The 24207-nt window shown below is 45.0% G+C and overlaps 1 protein-coding gene across 2 annotated transcripts in view; it reads left to right on the forward strand.

The window, feature by feature from the left end:
• slc49a4 (solute carrier family 49 member 4) overlaps positions 1–24207 on the forward strand; it is an 82102-nt gene that overhangs the window by 4848 nt on the left and 53047 nt on the right. For both annotated transcript variants that reach the window (XM_080479060.1, XM_080479059.1), the window contains 3 exons: positions 872–965; positions 13113–13378; positions 14118–14247. In XM_080479060.1, coding sequence (XP_080335186.1) covers positions 872–965; positions 13113–13378; positions 14118–14247 — 490 coding nt within the window. The remainder of the gene's footprint in view (positions 1–871; positions 966–13112; positions 13379–14117; positions 14248–24207) is intronic.

Raw genomic sequence — 24207 nt, forward strand, 5'->3', positions numbered from 1 at the left:
CTGGGCAACGCCTCACAAAATGATAATACACATAGAAAGAGGAACGGGGAAGTGAGGAGAGTTTCCATCGAATGAGTGTCGTGCGGTGAAATCGAGAGTCGTGAAGAAGAAAAAAAAGCGCTTTGTTCAGACGACTCGTCACACAGCTGATCTTCAGGAAGGAACGCTGGGACTCCTGGGCTCTTCTTTAATAGAATAACTAACCTCGTCTCATGTCACGAATTTCACTTCAGATCCAGATTAGAGCCGAACTATAATAACCATAACTTTCAGCTTTTTGTTGTTTTCTCTGTAAATGGACGTCATTTTCAAAAAGTTGTTGTGGAAACACAAGCACTTTCTGAAACGAAATCATTAAAATGCTTTTTGTCCAGAAACCCCGCGGTGTACACCGGCCTCAGAGGGAGCGCTGTGCGAGACACTGACCATCCGTTGTTATGGTGACATCAATGTGCACAAAGAAGCACAGACAGAAAACTGCAGGATGAACGAGCGAGAAGTCGACAAGCTGCAAGAGAAAAAACAGGGCCAAGAGAAAGAGCACTGTTATAAAGAACAAACAATGGGGAGATTAACGTCCTCGACTTCTATGTTGTATTTATTGCATTCTTACATATGACTAGTTGAACTCCAATCCACACATTACCCTCAAACACAGGTTTTACAGTCACGCTCCACCTCCAGCCAGGAAAGTACAGTCACTATCACAAGATTTCATGGGTGTGATTTAGATACGGGTCCAATGCTAAAGAAACTTGTGTGTACTCTGAGCCTGGTGACGACCTTCTCCCTGTCGGTGCCATCTCCCATCTGCTGTCTCTCCCATGTTCTTTCCCCCGTCGTCTTTCTGATCACGTCTCATGTGTTCCAGGTTTACGGGCGTCGCTCCTCCTCTCTGCGTTCTTCATGCTGCTCGGAGCAGCTCTGCGAAGCATCCCGCTGACAGACAAGCCTCTCAGAAGATGGTGAGAATCCCCTGTTAACATTACGCCGACAGATGGTCCCGATGAAAGGTCCTGGAAGAGGGGGGGGGCGACTGCGGGGCCGCGTTGGGTCACAGCCAGCCTCCCATCAGCCAAAGTCTTTGTGGGATGATTCCTTTAGAACGTCTACATTTCTGTCTTAGTGTTGATGTGTCAGAAGAGGAGCATGTACTGTAGGTACCAGACTCTTCTGAATCTGGTTTGTTGTGTAAACTGACCCCAGTCATCTCTGAAAGCACCACGTCGTCACGTGAGCAGAAGAAGTGGGTCCCAGAGTGATGGTCGACGGTCTGGTGCTGTCCTGTTCTACCTGAGGAAGACATGGCGGCGAGGTGCGCTACGTGAAGAAAACACACCAGGGGAGGCAAAGGGAGGTTTTTGAAAAAGTTCTGTCAGGTAATCTGAGGTTGTCCATCCATGTGGATGTTAATCTGAAACTCATGGCTGTGGGAGACCGTACCCCGTTTCATGGAAGCAGTACTCCCTCAATGAAAGGCGTCAGAATAGAGGATCTACACAATATTAGCCTGGCGGTATTAATGTTTGGGCTTATTTCTTTCTGCTCTCAGTTTTATGTACAAGTCAACATTTGTTGCAGTGACACTTCGTGTATCATTTGCGTATGGAGTATAAATTAGACTTAATTGCATTTAATATGTACTTGTATTGGCAAGTAGCTAAATGTTAGTACTTGTACTTTTAAATAATGGTATTGTGCGTCCCTAGTTAATAGTATCACTGCATCACAATAGTTTTAGCATCTTTTAGCCTCGCAGTGTTTTATCAGTCTGTCGTCCATATCCATCGATCCAAACAATGTCATGGTGCGCTGGAGCCCATCTCTGCTAACGGGGCAGGAAGGCGGGTTCTGTCCCCCGATCAGATCAACAGTCCATCCCAGAACCAAACAGCCTCAGACAAGTTCTAGTCACTGATCCACCTCAAGCTGTGGCTGGAGTCCAGGGTACCTGCAGAATGCCATGCAAACTGGTGAATAGAGATATCTTCACTATCAAACAGATCGTGTTCTCACTGTGAGGCGGGAGGGCGAACAACTCCACCTCCATGCAACAATTCTAATATTTCACTATCAGTAATCCTACAGTCTCACTAAACCGGTGGAATGTAGAAGGTTTGCAGGTCTTTGATCTGAAGTGAAAATATGAGTCGCTATTTTGCTAAAAAAAAAAAAAAAGCGGGGGGGGGGGGGGGGGGGGGGGCAGGTTAAAGGAGCCACAATGGTGAAGTGAATTCAAGCCGCAAGTGTCGGCCTCAGGTTGCCACCAGAGAAAAGTCAGACTTCAAAATAAAGCTCAGCACAGTTCCGTGTCCATCAGCTGTGGTGGTTAAAAAGTGACGGAGGATGAAAGCTGAGTGTGATCGGAACGTCTTCTTGTGCTACGTGCAGTTACAGCGGCTCAAACTAAAGCCCCGTCTCTTTTCTGAAGCGTGCGGCGCTGTGGCTGGATAAAGGGCCAATCAGGGAGCAGAGAACAGGATTCACACAGAGAGCTGAGCGCTGTGGCTGGATAAAGGGCCAATCAGGGAGCAGAGAACAGGATTCACACAGAGAGCTGAGCGCTGTGGCTGGATAAAGGGCCAATCAGGGAGCAGAGAACAGGATTCACACAGAGAGCTGAGCGCTGTGGCTGGATAAAGGGCCAATCAGGGAGCAGAGAACAGGATTCACACAGAGAGCTGAGCGCTGTGGCTGGATAAAGGGCCAATCAGGGAGCAGAGAACAGGATTCACACAGAGAGCTGAGCGCTGTGGCTGGATAAAGGGCCAATCAGGGAGCAGAGAACAGGATTCACACAGAGAGCTGAGCGCTGTGGCTGGATAAAGGGCCAATCAGGGAGCAGAGAACAGGATTCACACAGAGAGCTGAGCGCTGTGGCTGGATAAAGGGCCAATCAGGGAGCAGAGAACAGGATTCACACAGAGAGCTGAGCGCTGTGGCTGGATAAAGGGCCAATCAGGGAGCAGAGAACAGGATTCACACAGAGAGCTGAGCGCTGTGGCTGGATAAAGGGCCAATCAGGGAGCAGAGAACAGGATTCACACAGAGAGCTGAGCGCTGTGGCTGGATAAAGGGCCAATCAGGGAGCAGAGAACAGGATTCACACAGAGAGCTGAGCGCTGTGGCTGGATAAAGGGCCAATCAGGGAGCAGAGAACAGGATTCACACAGAGAGCTGAGCGCTGTGGCTGGATAAAGGGCCAATCAGGGAGCAGAGAACAGGATTCACACAGAGAGCTGAGCGCTGTGGCTGGATAAAGGGCCAATCAGGGAGCAGAGAACAGGATTCACACAGAGAGCTGAGCGCTGTGGCTGGATAAAGGGCCAATCAGGGAGCAGAGAACAGGATTCACACAGAGAGCTGAGCGCTGTGGCTGGATAAAGGGCCAATCAGGGAGCAGAGAACAGGATTCACACAGAGAGCTGAGCGCTGTGGCTGGATAAAGGGCCAATCAGGGAGCAGAGAACAGGATTCACACAGAGAGCTGAGCGCTGTGGCTGGATAAAGGGCCAATCAGGGAGCAGAGAACAGGATTCACACAGAGAGCTGAGCGCTGTGGCTGGATAAAGGGCCAATCAGGGAGCAGAGAACAGGATTCACACAGAGAGCTGAGCGCTGTGGCTGGATAAAGGGCCAATCAGGGAGCAGAGAACAGGATTCACACAGAGAGCTGAGCGCTGTGGCTGGATAAAGGGCCAATCAGGGAGCAGAGAACAGGATTCACACAGAGAGCTGAGCGCTGTGGCTGGATAAAGGGCCAATCAGGGAGCAGAGAACAGGATTCACACAGAGAGCTGAGCGCTGTGGCTGGATAAAGGGCCAATCAGGGAGCAGAGAACAGGATTCACACAGAGAGCTGAGCGCTGTGGCTGGATAAAGGGCCAATCAGGGAGCAGAGAACAGGATTCACACAGAGAGCTGAGCGCTGTGGCTGGATAAAGGGCCAATCAGGGAGCAGAGAACAGGATTCACACAGAGAGCTGAGCGCTGTGGCTGGATAAAGGGCCAATCAGGGAGCAGAGAACAGGATTCACACAGAGAGCTGAGCGCTGTGGCTGGATAAAGGGCCAATCAGGGAGCAGAGAACAGGATTCACACAGAGAGCTGAGCGCTGTGCGGATCCTTCAGCCGTCCCCACTGCCACCTCCCTCTTTATCAGACAGCACTTTGACAGGCCATCACCACAAAAGAAATCCTATTATATTTAGTTTTTTCATTTGCAGTTTTACTTATGAGCTCAATTTTTTCTCCTTTTACAAAGTGCAAAAGCTCAGAGAAGGTCATTTCAATTATACTGCGCTTTTTAGAAATATAATTTCATTGAATATTTCTGAGTGGTAATGTGTCTAATGATTTCCATTGGGCTCCACAATGAGCCAGTATATCATAAAATATCAATGCATGGAGGGAAACTGTTTCCACAGAATGAAGCGCATCGCTTTCACTCCATAAAGTTGGGGGATTTTTTGAACCTATAATTTCTCCTTTGAAACGGCAGATAAATGAGTTGAGTTCCTCAGTGTGTCTGTGTGTCATGAGGCAGCAGTCAGGAAGCCATCAGGAGGATGAACAGCTCATATTACAGGGATACGGCCCAAGTGTAAATAAAACTAAGATTCCCAGAAAGAAGCAATTATATGAATCCTAGTCAAACGTGGCAGTATCCACAGTTTGCAGTGATATCTTTTTACACGAGTATACCGTTTCATGGTTAGTACATGTACACACTTCTCATCGGCCACTGCCCCCCAGCTACTCCATGACAACAGCTTCATCCAGGGGGATTGAAGTCATGTTAGTCCAGAGGGGGAGTGCCTTCATCCCAGCCTGGTCCTCAGAGAGTGGCCTGGACCAGTATATGGTAGCAGTATAACTTTGAAGTAAAGCTGCACAGTATATTGCAAGTTTATTGTTATCGTGATAGCCACATGTGCAACATTCAGTAAATTAGCTTTCCACACAATGTGCCTTCTTTCTCCGCAAATTCAAACGGACACAATTTTAAACCCCAAGTGAGATTAATGACGTGCAATCCTACTTTGGAAGCAGCGTTTTGGACGATTCAGTACATTTTCCTTTTGTCATCGGCCTCGTTCACACAGCGTCTCAAGTGAAAACGCATCATTTTGGCTTTCTCGCTTCAGAAAATGTTTGTTTTTACAAAACTGTGAAAACGACAGCAACACAGAGAACGTAGTGATCGTGTTGGGTCACTAGTGGGTTGGTTTTTCTAATTAAACTGCACAAGTGTTCAGAGAACAAGGAGCTCGAAACATTAACTACTGGAGAACACAGGCATTCTGGTGGACAGACCAAGTGGGATTATTATCACGGTGACTGTCAAAATAAAACCACCAAGTTTGACTGTTATTACGGTGACTGTCAAAATAAAACCACCAAGTTTGACTGTTATTACGGTGACTGTCAAAATAAAACCACCAAGTTTGACTGTTATTACGGTGACTGTCAAAATAAAACCACCAAGTTGGATTGTTATTACGGTGACTGTCAAAATAAAACCACCAAGTTGGATTGTTATCACGGTGACTGTCAAAATAAAACCACCAAGTTGGATTGTTATCACGGTGACTGTCAAAATAAAACCACCAAGTTAGATTGTTATTACGGTGACTGTCAAAGTAAAACTACCAAGTTGGATTGTTATTAAGACGACTGTCAAAGTAAAACTACCAGGTTGAATTGTTATTACGACGACTGTCAAAATAAAAGTGCCAGGTTGGATTGTTATTACGGTGACTGTCAAAATAAAAGTACCAAGTTGGATTGTTATTATGTTGACTGTCAAAATAAAAGTACCAGGTTGGATTGTTATCACGGTGACTGTCAAAATAAAACCACCAAGTTGGATTGTTATCACGGTGACTGTCAAAATAAAACCACCAAGTTGGATTGTTATCACGGTGACTGTCAAAATAAAACCACCAAGTTGGATTGTTATCACGGTGACTGTCAAAATAAAACCACCAAGTTAGATTGTTATTACGGTGACTGTCAAAGTAAAACTACCAAGTTGGATTGTTATTAAGACGACTGTCAAAGTAAAACTACCAGGTTGAATTGTTATTACGACGACTGTCAAAATAAAAGTGCCAGGTTGGATTGTTATTACGGTGACTGTCAAAATAAAAGTACCAAGTTGGATTGTTATTATGTTGACTGTCAAAATAAAAGTACCAGGTTGGATTGTTATTATGTTGACTGTCAAAATAAAAGTACCAGGTTGGATTGTTATTACCCCCATCAGCTCCCGGAGCACCTAAATGTGGCGGCCCACCTTATCCTACCAATAGGATGGGTAGATACGGAAAAGGGAATTTCCCCAAGGGGATTAAAGTACGATTAAAAATCAAATGTTGTATAAACGGAACTGTTTTCACGTTTTCAGAAGCATCTGCTCTACAGGCCGCTTAAGAAATTAGAAAAATATGAAACGAGTCCTACTGAAGTCTAACTTCTAGTTATTCTTTCATCGTATTTTCAGAATGACCTCCTAAAACCCAGTGTGAGGTTCCTGCTGGATTTTAAAGAATAAAATTGAATGTAATCTTTTCCCTCTTCAGGGTGAATGACAGTAGATTCTTCTAAATGATTTCTGCTTGATAAAGGTTGATGGTTGGAAGTCCTCAGAGCCTCTCGGCGTGGACCTTGCATGTTCTCCCAGTGGATTCTGGATTAGTTGGAGACTCTGAATTGCGAGTAGAAGCCAATTTGTCAAATGAGGGTTTTTCTATTGCATGATGGGTGAATCCCTGTAAAGCTGTGACCTGGAGGTCACACATCCAAAGACAGAGTCAACAAATACATCAGTTCCATCTCTTGAAGCCATGCTTATCAACAGAAAGTCACACCAAGTTTCCAAACCCACCAGTAGGTGTCACTCTTTCCTTTGCAGAAGTGAGGACCGAGTCCAAGGGCTTTGTTTAGTCACATGTGGCTCCTCGAATGCTTTTTTCCCCATTGCAAGGATAAAGACGTGGAAAATAATGGCAAGAAAAACACAAGAAGTGTCTCGATGTAGAAGAAAACATTTAGATGTTTTTTAGTTCAAGGGCATCGCAGGAGCAATCAAAGGCAGTGTTTGAGTTTCCAGCTCCCTCCCCTGATCAGGAGACAATCGGCGGCGGCTCCTCAGGTTTAGAAAAACAGGGACCTTCCCTCAACAACCCCCCGCAGGTGTGTGTTTGTTCCACGCGTTGTTTCATGTTTAAAAAGCCATTTACTTCTCTTTCCCCTCTGTGACTGCCTCTTGAGGAAGTACACTGCCTCTTTGTTTAGGATCCGTTTTATTTAGGTGAATCAAAGGAGGCTGTGAACGTGTGAGTACTGGAACTTCCTCTACCTTTACCACCCGGGAGCTGCCAAACTGAACCCAGCTCAAAAAGTGTTTGTTTTTCCAAGTTCAGCCGGGGAGAGGAGCATTGCATCATGGGTCACTGATTACACCCTGTGGTGATTAGGCCTGCTCTCCAATCACAGACGTCACCTTTCCCCCCTCCTCATCCTGTGCTGCGTCGTCATTTCAAACCCCGTCTCTCTCCCTGGTGTATTTAAATAAAGAGCAGCTGTGTGATTAGTAAGTGTCTATCAGGCAGATCTCAGACTCACTCAGACACCGACTGTCTGATTGGCCATCAGAGCACATTGTGGATCCCGCAGCAGGCTGTCATATTACCGTGACGGTCGCCGCGCTGCCATTTTCCAGATAGAATTGACTTGGCCTTTGTGCGATGGCAGAATTTGGTCTGTCAGAGCAGGCGGACCAGCAGCAGTGGAACCATTCCACCGTACTGCAGTTTTCTTTGTTTCATTCTCAGACTGCAGCCTGACGGTTTCTTCCATTGTCATTAATCTTCTCTCGGTGAAGAAGCCACTCCGTCCTCCCTTCTTTCCTTCGACAGCCACAGTGCAGCTTCTTCCCGTTCGTCTCCATCCGTCCTCGTCACCTGTCATATTACACACTCTTTTTTTTGTCACATCTATTCTTTCATCTAATCAACAGTCACACTGGCAACTACCCAAACTCAAAAGAAAGAGAAAAAGCTGCCAAGGACTAAAAAGCTGATGTTGATTGATCAGATTGCCTTATTATATTTTATTTTTTTCAGTTTTATAATGATTTTTTTAAACACGTAGTTGAAGTGAGTTCACTGTGTTTTGGGCAGATTGCAGACAATTTGCCCAAAATAAGATTAAAAATTGATGATCAAGTGTAAGAAATGTTAATATTGCATCTCTTTGACAGGATGACGGTCATGATTGTGACGTTATCGTTTCCTATTTATGTTAGCCACTTAGCATTAGTGTACCATCCTAAAATATCTCACAAATTAAACTATTTCCATATAAACGCTGCAGTTGGTGCACGTGTTTCACATAGTTTTTATTGACAAGTGTAGCTTATTACACCTTTCTGATTGGGTTAGTTTACACTGGAGTTTTATCCAGTTTAAAAAAGATGTGGGTTTTTCTTTTCAATAACATCTTTATTGAGTTTTTCAAATATAGAAAACAACACACAAGTCCAACAAAGACACTCAAGTTAGAAAATGTGTTAGGACGTGTAGGACAGGGACTTTTCAATGAAACAAAAATATTAAAACATTTGGTTTTTCCTCTTTACACAAATATGGTCTCTATAACTACAGAACAAAGATGTGTTTTAATAAAACTAATCTTAGGTCCCGTTTACATGACGATATTTTCAAGTGAAAATGCAAAATCTTTGTTGTCAGTTTACGCATCGATGGTGCCCGGAGCCACTGAAAACTGAACTTTTTGAAAACGCTCCGGAGGAAAATGCAACTTTTCAGAAATGCTGCTAATGCTCATGCACATCACGGCCGCAGTAAATAGTTCCTCTGCACATGCTCAGTAGATGGACAATAAAAACAAAGTTTCTTCCAGAGTGTCAGGACTCCCACTCCATATTCTCCTGGACTTGGTACTTTTACTTTGACAGTCATTGTAATAACAATCCAGCGTCATCGTCTGCCCTGTGTTCTCCCATTGTTAATGTTTATAGCGTACTTGGGCATCATTTTCAAAATGTTGCCATGTAAACTTTTCTGAAGTGAAAAGTCAACACTGATGAAACCCATCAACACTTGATAATTGTGGTGTAAGAATTTCTCATGACACAAAGGGTGCATATTGGGGGGGGGGGGGGGGGGGGGCTGATGGAGAATTGAACAGTGATTTAAGATGCTCTGACATTGTATTCGATCTATTGACGTTGTCCTATTTAAAAACAAAACAAAAAAACACTTTTATTTCATATGTGCTTCACCAAAACATTGTGTTAAAGACAATGTTTACAAATGAATTAAATTGATCTGCTAAAAACAAGTCACATTTTTAATATATTGGTTTTAAAGGACACATTTCTTTTCCTTTGTGAATTTTGAAGAAAGTATTGGTTCAAAATCAAGACTAGTGCCACATGTAAACACATCAGCCACGTGTCCGCTGTTTCCCCCGGTGCATCACTGATCAGAAGTGCAGTGTTGAGTCAGTTTGAAGTATCGTTGATAAATAATACAATGATGACCTACATTTCAGAGTGAAAATGACAACGTGTCATGGATAATGTGTGGGATGAATTTTATAGCTTGTGGCGCTCATCTCCCGCCCCGCATATTAAGATGGAGAAAATCCTGACACAGTGGCGTCCTGATGATGGGTTCATTCATCCTGCTGAGGCGGCTCCGGCCCGAAATGCAGAAACGTCAAGCGCTAATGTCGACGACGTGATCAAAAACCTCGAACGGGAAGTTGATATTCTGTGTTGCATGTGAATAAAACTACTTCGAATCAAATGTAAAGAAATGTTATTAGAGAAAAGTGAGTGGGAGGAAGAAGTTACAGGCCAGAGAGGGATTTCCGGAGGTGTTGGTGTGTAGGCTGGGATGTCTGAGATGTAGGACGGAGATATAGGGTGCCTGAGTTCTCCAATCAGTCTGTCACTGACCACAGCACTTTGTATTCTGCCGTGACACATTTATCTGTGGAGCCCAGAGGCAGCGGACAGCAAAGTCACAGAGTTAGAGGGCAGAGCAGAGAAAGCACACTGAAGATTAAGCAAACTTTCTCAGCCCTGCTTTCAACTTTTCCAAATATAGAAACACCTGCTATCGTACCTCATGAAATACCTTTGAAGTATCAAAGACATTAATACGTGTACATGGAAAAAAAAGAATTGCACATAAAATTTGAAATACCTTTTCTGTATCTTATCAGTCAGGGAAATCAAGAGATGTTTTTCTCTTTGTGTTGAACCAGAATCCATTATCTTCACAATAAGTATTATTTAAAATTATAAAAAAAATGTATTGATGCATTGTTAGTGTAACCAAGAACACGATTGACTTATAAGTGTTATTGAAATGTCTTTACATGTCCAGTGTGGCTCCAAATTGTCTGTACTTGGTTATGTTTTTTCCTGAATTTATGTGAATTTTTTCATTAAGACCAAATTTAAAGACATTTTTCAGCTTTTCTAACTTGCAGCCGGGATAGAAAAACTTCACAGATGCAGTGGAACACCGTTGTCGTGTTAACAGACCCCCCGAAAGTGAAGACAGTCTTTCGCATACAGTTGTTTTTGTTGTAAGTAAGTAAATACATTTTATTTGATTAGCTCTTTTCACAGACACACAGTCACAAAGTGCTTGACTGTAAAAACGGATAAGGGAACATCCTAAAAACACAAACTACCGACCGCCAATGGCAGCGAGTCGATTGCCTCAAAAGTAGATTGAAAAGTCTGAAAACAGTCCAAAGTCACTCGACACTGCCACTAAATGAACACCAGATTTTACATTAACTACTTAGATTTAATAGTGTCTTCATAGATGAAGTTATTTTGGATTATCTTAACACCCCAATGGGTGATGGATTTCATTCAATTTAATATTAAGGAGGTCTTTGGGTTTTGCACTCACTTACCCTCAATGAAGGTTCCCAACTGTCAATCTGACAGAAAGTATTTGGAATATTTCTGAATGTGATAAGTTTGGAATTACCTCAGGATTTGCCCTTGTCCTTCCTGTGCTGCCTCCTTCCTTCCTCCTTCCTTCCTCCTTCCTGTGCTGCCTCCTTCCTTCCTCCTTCCTTCCTCCTTCCTGTGCTGCCTCCTTCCTTCCTCCTTCCTTCCTCCTTCCTGTGCTGCCTCCTTCCTTCCTCCTTCCTTCCTCCTTCCTTCCTCCTTCCTGTGCTGCCTCCTTCCTTCCTCCTTCCTTCCTCCTTCCTTCCTCCTCTGCTCCTCGCTCCCTGCTGAACTGGCTCAGACCGCTCTGAATGAACGCTGTCTGTGCCGAGCATACAGACAATCAATCAGCCATGAGCCGTCTCTGGCGGCAGGCTGTCTCACCCAGACACTTCTGAAGGGTGCTGGGGGGACTGCTGGCACTGGGGGGGGGGTCTATCTCATAGAGCTCAGCAGCAAGGCGCACGAATGAGAGGGAAACTCTCTCAGGCCCCTTTTCCACAACATTTCAAGTGAAAATTTTTAGTTTTCGTATCAGAAAAGTTTCGCATTCGCAAGTTTTGCAAACAATGTAGTTTCTATGTTGGGCCACTAGTGGGTACTGTTGTTTGTTTCAGGACAGACGACCAAGTTGGATTGCTGTTATGAGTGACTGTCTGGGTGACTATAAAACTAGGAAGTCCCAGGAGAATATTGACTGGAAGTCATGACACTTTGGAGGCAAATATTGTTGTTGTTGTCCACCTACTCGTCCAGCTGAAGACCAGGGCCGTGCAGGAGCAGGAGCAGGGTTTTCCCTGTCTCCACGGGGTTGGAATGGACACAAAAAGTCACATCTTCAGTGGCTCAGCACACCGTTGTCATGTAACGAACCCCCAAAACACAACAAAAGTTTTGTGTTTTCACTTAAAAACATGTAAACTGGCCTAAGAAGCAGGTTGTTAGGAAAACTCTGGGAATATTCCACTCGGGCTCTCCTCCCTTGTTCATACTTACCTTCTCTTTATCTTGACTGAGGATGGCGTTGCCTAACGTTTTGTTTGTCATTATTAGTCACCAGCAGCAGCATCATTTCACTCGTTTAGCCTCGCTTTCCGGTTCACTACGAACTTGAAGCACTGAAGCAAATTACTCAGGACGTTTGTCATCAAGTCGCTCTTTGTATCTCCTGTTTCAGGAGGTTAACGACCCCGGAGCTGTCTTGTTCGAACTCCGCTTCCTGATAAATCTCAGAGGTACAATACAGTCAAGTGCAAGTTTCATGTGTTTGACAGATTCCAGGATATTTTTCGAAGTGGCTGCGGGCCAAATGAAAATGAATCGGGGCCACAGTTCCCTACTTCATGCTGCCGTGATGACTCTCACACTGACATGACAGTTGGAGTTCAGACGTTTATGCTTGTCATCTTATTTCGGGATGTGATGTGAATATTTAAGATTTGAAACTATCGTTCTCATTGGACTGGAATAGTTCCCCCATCAACATTAGTCTCATGTCATCATCTGCGATGCTAAAGCAGCGTCTGTCTTCTGGTGTTGTGTCATTAATGCTGTTATTAACTAAACTAATTCAGAAGACTTGCACTCATCAGTGATTTCTCTCTTGCTGATCCTCAAAATGTGTTTGGTATTTTTTTATTTAGGTTTGGTCTTTTTTGCCACAGCTTTTTGATTTTGTTCTGTATCTCTGTCTTTGATGACGAAGAAGCTCGAAAATGACAAAGATTCATCTCACATTTGATTGAAATACTGTATTAATGGAACAAATGTAATAAGACCATAATAAATGTGACAATTGCACCAGTTGCAGAGGATAAACTCTTACAAGCTTCTCTTTGTTTTATATTTTAAATAATTCTTTTCACAGAAATGCTTAAACTCAATACATTTGTGAAATAAATGCTGACTCACCTATATTTTAAACAAACAAACAATCCCAAAAAAGTATTGCCCTTTAAACCAAGAGGGCTTCACACCCCCCTGTCAATCTCTGGAGCCTGTGGGGGTCGGCCCCCCCGCTTGGGAATCGCTGCTCTATTCCAGCACTGCCTTCACAGAGTCCTCTCCAAAGGTTCTGTAACTGGATGCATGGTTTGTGTTCCAGGTTGATCCATGGAGGTCAGCTCCTGAACGGTTTAGCCGGCCCCACCATAATGAGCGCCGGTCCTTTCCTCTCCACCACCTGGTTCGCCCCGGACCAGAGAGCCACCGCCACGGCCGTGGCCTCGCTCTTCGGCTACCTGGGAGGCGCGGCTTCATTCGTGGTGGGACCTCTGGTGGTGCCAGCCCCCAACGACACCCAGGCGGTAACCACGGCGGCGGTCTCCGACAACACCATCCGAGACAGGATCCAGCTCGTTATGTATGCAGGTACTGACGGAAAGCCAGACCCTCTGGGGGCGTAGAGGATCGATGGTACATCATTTCCACATCATGTCAGCTCAGCCAAGGGACAGAAACGCAGTCCAGCGAGAGGACCAACACACACACACACACACACACACACACACACACACACACACACACACACACACACACACACACACACACACACACACACACACACACACACACACACACACAAAACCTCCAATTATAATCTTCATAACCAAGCCTTTGAACTATAGCTTGCTGAGGCTGTTATGCTTAACTGATTCAGAAAATTAAAAGCAGGCTGGGAAAAAAAAACCAGCCTGCTGTAATGGATTGAGGCAGCAGCTGTTGTTCAACTCAAGGTAGTATTGTTATTAAGTTCTTGAAGGACAATGACAGCACCATTTGTTAATCTAAAGTTCTGAAGGTCATCAATTGGAATTTGTAGGATGCAAATTACCTTTCTTATTTGTCCGTGTAAGACGAAATGAATTAAAATACACATAATTCTAGAGTGGTGTTGCAAACAGTGATACTCTGAAGAAAAGTCTGTTGTGATCAATGGTTTGATTTTTGTCAGAGATTTATATCTAGTAGCATTATGTTATACCAGCAGCTTCAAAGGTTTTGTCGATGTCAGTGTGACCTTTTTCTTTCTTTTTTAAATATGTCACAATGATCTTTTTGTCTTACCTCCGAAAATAACATCTGTGTCTCTTTTCATCTGCTCTGGCAGAGTTGACTGCGATCGCAGTGCTCTTTGCAGCAGTCCTGCTCTATTTCCCATCACGCCCACCGATGCCTCCCAGTGTGGCTGCTGCGAGCCAGAGACTCAGCTACAGGAGCAGCATCTGCAGGCTCCTGAGGTAAGACCACAGACAAACACTTCTGTCCAGACCCTTCTCTTGCTATTCCTCGCTTGAAGTGCTCTTCATTAAAACCGGCAACGAGATGTGTCATTGAAATTGGTTTCAGGTGCTGTTATGTTTACAATATCAGCCAATATGAGAAGAGCAGTCAGAAGCAGAGCTTCAGTACTGCTTCCATCCTTTCAGCCTAGTTATGGTTCTTATTTACTGATGCAGTGGATGCTTCTTGTCGTCACAAGGTAAAGTGACAGAATAGAACACGGGAGAAGGATATAGAATCTTAATGAAGTGGTCTGCCACTCACCATCTGCTTGGGTTGTTATCAAATAAATCCCAGCCTTCCCTCTAGATTAATTACTAAGTTATAATGTGCTGGTCGGAAGAAGAAAAAATCACCCCCTGCGTGTACGCCATCAGCGTCAGTCATCAGTGGATATGGTTAGAGGAAGGAGGATGCTCCATTATGACAAAGTCCTGAATTTCAAAAGAAGAGATTTCTTGTCTTTGTCTTTAGTCTGAAAGGTATGAAAGCTCAGAGCTGAGAGAAAGTCTAAACAGATTTCACTTATTTAGAGCATTTCATCATTACTCGAGCAGTGTCGACACAGCGACAGCTGCACTTCCCAGGTGGCTGGAGTTCAGTTGTTACTGGGAATCCAAGCCCCCACCTCACTCTGTACATGTATGGAAGGGCCTCTACCTAACATGCTACGCCATCATCTGGACTAAGCATGTGGAGATTAAACAATATGAATTGGTATCTAGATACAAACGTGCGCAATGCGAGTGTATTGGTTCCTTCAATGTGCAATTTACAGGTGAAATCGAGCTGCATCGGTCACTGCGTGTCTGCATCGGTAAAATCCACGGTCGCAAACAATGTTTTCACGTGGTATTTTTTCACCTTTCATTTATTTCTATCCTGTGTTTCCGAGGCACATCGAATGCACCATCACCATCACATTTCTACCACAAGCCAGTGCCACAGCATGGAGGTCCGCCAGAGCAGCAGTAAGCAGGGAGAGGAGATCTTTGATGCACCCAAACGCTTAAAATCAGGCGTTTAGAAGTACTTTGGCTTTTACAAGAAAGATGGTGAACTTGACAAGACGCAGGCGGTTTGTAAAGAATGCCATGCTGCTGAACAGTACCCTGGAAACAAGTGTTCCTCTGCAGGAGTGTTCAGCACAGCAGGTGATATCGTGACAGCAGAGTCAGTCTGCTTCTTCCTCAACATGTGGACCAACTAATCTTCCTGGAAAAAAAGCCGCATGAAATAAACCAGCAAGTTAGGTGTTAGCCGTGAGAGTGGCATTTATAGACAGATCTGTTTTCAAAAGTGTATTTTATTTTCATTAATTTATCTTTTGTGTTATTTACATTGAATATGACTCAGTGAGTCAGTCACTCAGTGAGTCAGTCTGTTTACAGCAGCTGCTACTGACTAATAATAGTTGTGAATGACCTACCATAATTGTGAACGGTTCTTATTATTTATATTGTTTATATTTGAAATCTTAGTTTAGTATCTGTCTGGCAGACAGGAATATGGACATTGCACTATTAAAAGTGTCACTTTAAGTTGACGGTGTGATAAAACTAGTTCCACATGTGAAGAACCGATTCCTGTTCGTTATGTTGAATCTGGTTCCAAATCCCAACGTTGTGAAAAGGCCTGTTTTTTGTGTTGTGCTGTTTCAGAGGCCAAAAAGAAGATGCATAAACTGATGCATAGTTCTTGTAGATTATAAGCAAAATGAATGTTTTGTTAAATTTGCTGCTTATGAGGATTGGAATAAAGAATAAATCCTCTGCCTCTAGTACCAAACCGAATTGCAGCTTCTTATTTTCTATTAAAATTTTTGGTCTAATTTCTTTGCATCATGTTGAATTGTATCGTATCGCACCAAATCGCATTGTGTAGAAATGAATCGCCATCAAATTAATATTAAATCGTATCGAATCGTGAACAGGGGTGTATCGTATCGCCTCGTATCGCCAGGGGATTCAATGAATAGCAGTTGTGTCGTATCGCTGGTGGCGTATCGCTGGTGGCGTATCGCTGGTGGCGTATCGCTGGTGGCGTATCGCTGGTGGCGTATCGCTGGTGGCGTATCTCTGGTGGCGTATCGCTGGTGGCGTATCGCTGGTGGCGTATCGCTGGTGTCGTATCGCTGGTGGCGTATCGCTGGTGGCGTATCGCTGGTGGCGTATCGCTGGTGTCGTATCGCTGGTGGCGTATCGCTGGTGTCGTATCGCTGGTGTCGTATCGCTGGTGGCGTATCGCTGGTGGCGTATCGCTGGTGGCGTATCGCTGGTGGCGTATCGCTGGTGGCGTATCGCTGGTGGCGTATCGCTGGTGGCGTATCGCTGGTGTCGTATCGCTGGTGTCGTATCGCTGGTGGCGTATCGCTGGTGGCGTATCGCTGGTGGCGTATCGCTGGTGGCGTATCGCTGGTGGCGTATCGCTGGTGGCGTATCGCTGGTGGTGTATCGCTGGTGGCGTATCGCTGGTGGCGTATCGCTGGTGTCGTATCGCTGGTGGTGTATCGCTGGTGGCGTATCGCTGGTGGTGTATCGCTGGTGGTGTATCGCTGGTGGCGTATCGCTGGTGGCGTATCGCTGGTGGTGTATCGAGGTGCGTTTGGAACCGTTGTCAGTGATGGAGGTTCACATGCCGAGTGGAGACACATTCTCACATCCACCAGATACTGAATGGGCCTTTACAATTATGAAAGACAACTAAAAGGGCCTGGAAAGTTCATGAATGTTTGGATTAGAGTAAAACACCAACTCGTGTCCCAGCTTGTAATCACTATTTCTATCACATGTATTTGTATGAGCATTCTTATCACAACAAGGCTGTTTTAATGTGACACTTTTATGAAGAAAAAAAACCAACCAAAAAACCCCCAAACGAGTCGTGTAAAGGGGGCCGAACACCAAGTTGTCCCCAAACCTGCGCAGGAAGCTTGCATGGCATCCATCACCACTGGTGTGTGTGTGGAAGGGTGAATGCTCACCATGTTAATCCTGCTCAAGTGGTAAAACACACTGAATAAGTGAAGCCCATTCAGCCTTTTACATTCCCACACTCAATCAAGACAACGACAAGGTAGTTGACCAAGTTCTGGGATACTATGACACAGGAAGGGGGCAAGATGGGGGGAGATCCTGAATAAAAGGACATGTTGTCTTTATTACACCTAAAATGGTCATGTTTCCCACATTATTGGCCATTCGGACATTATTGGTTGGGTCGAGCACTGTGGCCAGCACCTCACAAAGTTGGTGTTTCACAGTGGAAAATAGGATTGCTCATTGAAAAATATTGTTTTTATTGACTTATGCGCTGGACTCAAAGTTTAGAAAAATGTAATCATGAGTTTCAGACAAAGGCTGAGAAAGACTGTGAGAAAAAGTGACAGAGGGCGATAGTAGCTTATGTCTAGACCAGGGGTGTCCAAACTCTGTCCTGGAGGACCCCTGTCCATGTTTTAGTTCCTCCCTGCCTCAGCAGACCTGAATCTAATGATGATGTCATCACCAAGGTTGTGAAAAAGCCCAATAAGGAGCCCCTCATTGCAATCAGGTGTGTTTTAACTGGGAGGAGCTAAACCTGCAGGACAGGGGCTCTGGAGGACCGAGGTCTAGACCCTTAATAGTAGTGCTAGTTTTTCATGTAGTCCTTTTGAAAAATGAGTTGCCCACCCATGATCTAAAGCTGTTGATTGAACCACACATCACTATAAGTCTTGGACATCTCATCCCTTCACGCCTTCACATCTCCCACCAAAGCCGTGAAGCAGCAGCAGCAGAGCCTGGTGCCTGGCTTGTACAGGCCTGTGGCGGTGGCCAGGGAATAAAGGCTGGGGATGTGAGAGGAGAAGCTGGGTGATGGCAGCCGGGGAGCTGGCCCAGCTCCGTTGGCCACACTTGGCCTCCTGCAGGAGGAAATCACCACCATGCTGCCAGGCTTTCCTCGGGCCTCTGACCAACACAGAGAGGCGCAAACCCTCAGAGCGTCCCCTCAGATTGATGACTGGGACCGAGCAGATATCAACCCGGTGCATAGTTTCAGACAGATGAATATGCATGCTTCCACACGGACCAGCCAACTTAACTAGGCCGTCCAGCTGAGAGGGTCTTCTGTTCCACTTGTGATAGGCAGCTTTCCAGTGACCTGTTTAGGCAACTTGTATCTCTGTCCGGCAGAATGAAGTCACAGAGTCCTCCTGCAGCGACTGGACACTAAATAGGAAAAATACCACTGCTGAATCCTGGTGAAATTAACTTGCATGGTCAATATACCCAATGAAACTATCAGACCTTCTCTCTGTGTAAGTAGAAAATTAGATAAAACCAAATAATAAAAATATCAAAATGAATATCACACCACCAGAGCAACCTGTGGGAAAAGTTAGAGGAAGAAGGAGAGAGAGCATGTTAGTGACGTGTAATGGTGAAACATGGTGAATGGAAAAGGAAAGAAGCTCAGTGTTGGTCTCCTAGCAGTCTAAACCTCCAGCAGCTTCAGGGTGGCTGAATCTGTGGAAAAACTGATATGTGAAAAATACATGGCTCCAGGCTCTTTATTTATATATGCATTATCAGATGATGCTGTTTACTTTTCAAGCCTTGTGTTATCTGGTACCAGCTTCTTTCACTGTGTGCCATTATCAAAATGTATTTGCCTCTAATTTAATTGGAATTAGAGTTGGAAATTGTTCGATTGCTGTATCTTCATTAGTATTGGCTGTGTTTGGATGACAGCTGATGTGCGTCATGACTTGAGTTGGTGGATTTGACATGCCTTCTCTTTGTTAAAAAGTTATTGGACGGTGTTCAAGTTCTGCAAATTTCTGACCTCCGCACAATGGCAGGTGCAAGGCAACTACTCCGTTATGCCCGACACCTCTCTATTGATGTATCTGTTCATCCATTCAGCCTGTCAGGGTCTGAGCACTGGTTAATGATCTTCAGCTTGACGAGGGCTTCCAGCTGTTCACATCTGCCTCCACAGCAGCAGTCTAATGAGAAGCCCCAAAGCCTCCGTGCACGGCGCAGACTTCTCCTTGTATTCCGATCACTCTGCAAGGCAACGTCAAACAACTCTGAGCCCGAGTATCGATGATCCCTCCCTCCCCAGTCATACTCACTTTAGCTGGGGAAGTTGTCATCGTGATGCATCGCTCTCCAGCCCGGTCTGCCAAGGACAAATGGCACTTAGCTGATGACACCGCCAGCTTTTAGACTTCTTTGGAAATATTTCATCACAGGCGAGCAGTGAAGTGGGAAAATTGTTCCTCCTCTTACCCAGCAGCGAGCATCTGTTTGCTTACATTTGGTTGTCTAAATAAGGTCCTCCACAGGGTAGGAAAGAAGTGCACGGATATTGATTTCTTGCTGTTGTGGCAAGGTTAATGAAAGGGGTGCTGGGAGGAAGAAAAAAAGCTGAGCGACTGCTCCATCACAGGGCTTTTATGACTGTCCCTCCATACGCTCTCCAAGGCCAAGGAGCTTCATACTGCGTGGGACAAGAGAGTGCGCCTGAAGCGGGGAGACGGGCTGCGTTTGTTGTTCTGGGTAGTCAAAGAATTCTGAAAATAAAAGTGATTCATCGTCTGAAGTGCAGTCGTGTCAGGAAAGGGAAAAGGTGTGCGTGTGTTTACAGCAACAAAAAGCTCTGGCTGCACAGGTTACATGTCTCGGGGAGTTCCTCTAAGTATTTGTGTGTAAACTTTTATCTCGCTGCATGTCGAGCGTTTGAAGTCGTACTAGGGCCCCGAGGTGTTCTCCAGATGTCCCTCTGCGATACCGCTCAGGATGCCGCCCGCGTTATAATAAAGTGGTGGGAGAATAAATGCAAGAGTTAAACAGTGTCCACATGCAAAGAGCAGGGATACAAAGCAATCTATGAATCTGCAGCCTGCTCTGCAAAACTAGCCTCATTTGTCAGCCGCCCAGCGATTCTAATCACATTGTTAGGGGTTGAGGAGGTGGCACTGATTTTAAATCAGCATGCCACCTCTCTGGATGGAGGTGATTAGCGTGGGTGTTTGTGCCCCAAGTGATTGTCTTTAGCTTTTGTGTGATTGGAAGAGTGCCGTATACCTTAATGTGGTTTCCTCTCTGTGTTTGACGGGGAGTGCATACCTAATAGACATAGAGAAGCCTTTTTCTCCCCTCCTCTTGTACCTAGTTCACTGTGAGCAAAGCAAACAGCGTGCTTTAAACCCAGCAGCACAGTATCTGTAGCCTCAAGCTGATTATCACAGCTGGGAATTAGTGGTTGTTTGTGCAGTTTGGTTTTTAGTTAATAAAGCCAAAAGAGGCTTTTTCCTTCACAGCGCACATCAGTAAGGCTCAGAAGATAAACTGATTGACTGCCCAGCAACTCTGCTTTTACAATCATTAATATTACTTCACTGAGGCCCCATTTACACGACATTTCAAGTGAAAGAGCATTGTTTTTGTTACAGAAAACGATTTCCGTTTAAGGCCAATTCCTACTTTACGTGTCCGCAGGTCCAAGTGACGTAAGTATCATCATCCACCGCAGACCCTCGGGTCGACCACGTGCAGCACAATCTTTGTGATCAGGCGGACTGAATATAAAGATTGAACTCCCGGCTCAGAACTTCTGGTGTGAAATATCAAAAGCTTGAGGAAAGGAGAAGAACACCAGCCACCAGAAGTCTAAATATTTTTGGGATCATTATCTTGCCGACATGAACCCTGAAATGTAATATGAATGGAACCACGTGCACGTCTGTCATCGGTCTGCAGACGTCCAAGTATGGAAGAGCCTACACAGAAACGCTGAAAAATATGAAGTTATCTTGTTGGACCTCTAGTGGGTGCTCCTGTTTGTTTTTGTAATGAAACTACACACACATGCATGCGCAGAATACGCAACTTTTTAAAACTGTGGAGTCATTCATTAACAGTCTGCTGGGTCCCTCAGGTTACAGGCTGCAATACGCAGAGAGCAGTGCCTTGACGCTACTTCTACTCGACTATTAAAAGTGGTATTGGGACGTCCCAAATATTTTGTTTGAAATCAATCAAGAATTGCACAGAACCAGTAACCGTCTCCTGTGATCTGAACCTGGGTCGTTTGGGGTCACACGGTGTGAGATTTCTCACCTTGTTTTCCTACAGAAACTGAACAGAGTGATTTCTCTTGTTTCAGAATTGCAGGATGATGCCAAACACTCCACTCTCAAAACATTGCTGTCATAAGAGCTAGTTGGGTTTTCAGAGGAGCCACCAGCAGCTCAAGTTCACTTCCATGATTATGATTGAAAGTGTCTGATTACAGCTGCAGCCTGAGTGAATTGTTGCCATTAGTTTTATTAGCTTATTGGCATAATTTAGAATTGATTGAATGAATGCAGGCAGCACTCTATTGAGCTGTGCAAGGGGCCAAGCATACTCCATATTTCGAGTAATCATATCCAGCCATAATTTTGGGCTTCCAGGGCACGATGCCCTCTGTGATAACTTTCCACTTCCCACCGGGTTCAGGTACCTGCTCATATCTGTGCCACTGTGTTCAACACAAGGATAGATCTTCTGCTCTGACAGGCACGGGAAGATGAGCCAGAACTGTGTGTTGAGTACTCAGATTGCTCATGTTGTGGGGACATGCTTACATTTTGTAGAAATGCTCTTGTTTGGGAGACAAAACGGCTGGTTTGTATCTCGTAACATGTTAGATTTTGTCGTGACGGTTTGGAGAAAACAGTCATTTAGTACCATAATGAGGATGAAAAAATAGTAGAGACTATTGCATTTACTTTATGTTTCAGTTTTACTCTATTTCTAAGGTTCTTTTAATGCTTTGTGTTCATGTATTTTTGGTAAAACACTATTATTTGCCTTGTGTCTTAATGCTGTTGCATAAATAAACCCACCATATCGGCTGTAGTGGTGGATGGTTTAATGAAGAAGCAGGAGAGCATGGATTTACTGTCTCATTATTTACTCAACAGCATTCCTTGGGGTAGGTTTACACTATGTTCCCGGCAGCCAAGGCAGCCCCGTTTGCCCAAAACTTAGTGCGCCGTGGGATTTTGGGGAATTCTGAGGAAGGTCTTTCACGTTCTGTCAAGGCTTCCTACGGATGAAATGTGGACCATTGTGAAGCACGTTTATGCCTCAAAGAGCCACCAAAAGTGAAGCAATCATTGTCTCCTAGACTTTTGCTGGGTGCAGACATTCCTCTGGATTTCTTGTTCAGTAGCAGAGCTTGTAGAAGCTGTTCTGTCGTTCATCGCTCAGACTCCAATGAAACTCCCCTCCGGCCCGGCTTCCTCCCAGACGGTGTGCGCCGTGGCAGACCGGAGGACAACGCAACACGTCGGGTCCATAAACCGTCACACGCTGGGATAAGCTGCGATTGAACGTGATGAAACGGCGACCATACACCGTAACCACGCCGTGAGAAGCGTGATGAAGCGAGGCGCGACGTGATAAAACACAAAGCAACCGTGAAACAACCGTGATAGTACGCGCACTAAACGTCACTTCCTGTAAGTCTCCCGTCCCACTACGGACCGCCTCCAAGTTCTATTACGGCCAATTACGTGCTGCCACGTTTTGAGAGTTTATCCCGTTTTGCTACGGGCTACTAAGTTTCTCATCTGGAGGCGTGGTTATGGCTCTGAGTGAACGCACGTCTTTTCGTGAGCTAAAATATCCTTTCAGAAATTAAACAACCCGATTCCAACGACTGGAACATAGTATTCTTGTAGGCTACTACATCGACCTGGTAAAAGGACGACGTAACAACAAGAACTCAAATCAAACTCCAGAGGACACTGAACTGGCGAGCATCAGCAGCCCGGCAGGCTCACAGGGGAGTGTTAGCCATGTGAGTTGTGCTAGCTCTGCTCACAACGCTAACGCTGTAAGCACCAGTCCCCCGACGGACCCGCCTGCTTTCAACAATTCTCAAAACATGGACATTATCCAGAGACTCGATGCAATGAGGACCACTTTTGCCTCAAAGTTTGATGGAGTCCTGCAGGCGATTCATGAGGTTAAAGCTGACGTGCGGGGCTTTGCGAGCCGTATGGACGAGACGGAACAACGCATAAGCCACGTGGAGGACACGGTTGTTTCGGAGAAGAGCAAAATTGCCTACTGACTAAAACAAATGGATATCCTGACGAACAAAATGGACAAAATTGAAAATAGATCCAGGAGATGCAATCTGAGATTAGTGAATTTACCGACTGGGGTGGAGTCTGATGACCCTGTTGGGTTTATTACTAATTGGCTACCCGAAGTTCTAGGAGGTACAACTTTTCCAACTCTTGTTGAAGCGGCACATAGACTCCCTGGTCGTACTGGGAATTCCAACCCACCTCAGCAACCAACAGTCTTCATCATAAAGTTTCTCAACTTCCAAGATAAAGTCAGAGTAATGAGGGCAGCGAGAACCAAGGGAAGGGGGGTGTATGGCGACAAGCAAGTGATGTTCTTCCCTGATCTGTCTGCTGAACCTCACCGTCGGAGGAGAAGATTTGTTCCACTAAAAGAACGGCTAAAATCCCTCAATCTCCACTATGGTCTCATTTCCCCTGCCAAGCTTTGTTTGTGGATACAGGGACAAACCCATGACTTCAAAACGCCGGAGGACGTAGAGAAGTTTGTTAGAGACATCCAACCTGCAGAGAAAAACCTGGGAGATGCTGAACAAGCTGAGGAAAACCTGGAGAACTATGAAGCTCAAGAGGAACCTGCACATTGAAGGAAACTTTTTGCTGTCTTGTCTTCATAGAAGAAAGAAGAGCAATGATGTAAAGTGTCTGTCTGTCTGTCTGTCTGTCTGTCTGTCTGTCTGTCTGTCTGTCTGTCTGTCTGTCTGTCTGTCTGTCTGTCTGTGTACGGCAGTGGTAGGAATATCCTACTTTGACCTCTTCATATCCTCTGTAAGTCTTCATTGCG

The sequence above is a fragment of the Lipophrys pholis genome, assembly GCF_963383615.2.
Source record: "Lipophrys pholis genome assembly, chromosome: 13".
Taxonomy (NCBI): Eukaryota; Metazoa; Chordata; class Actinopteri; order Blenniiformes; family Blenniidae; genus Lipophrys; species Lipophrys pholis.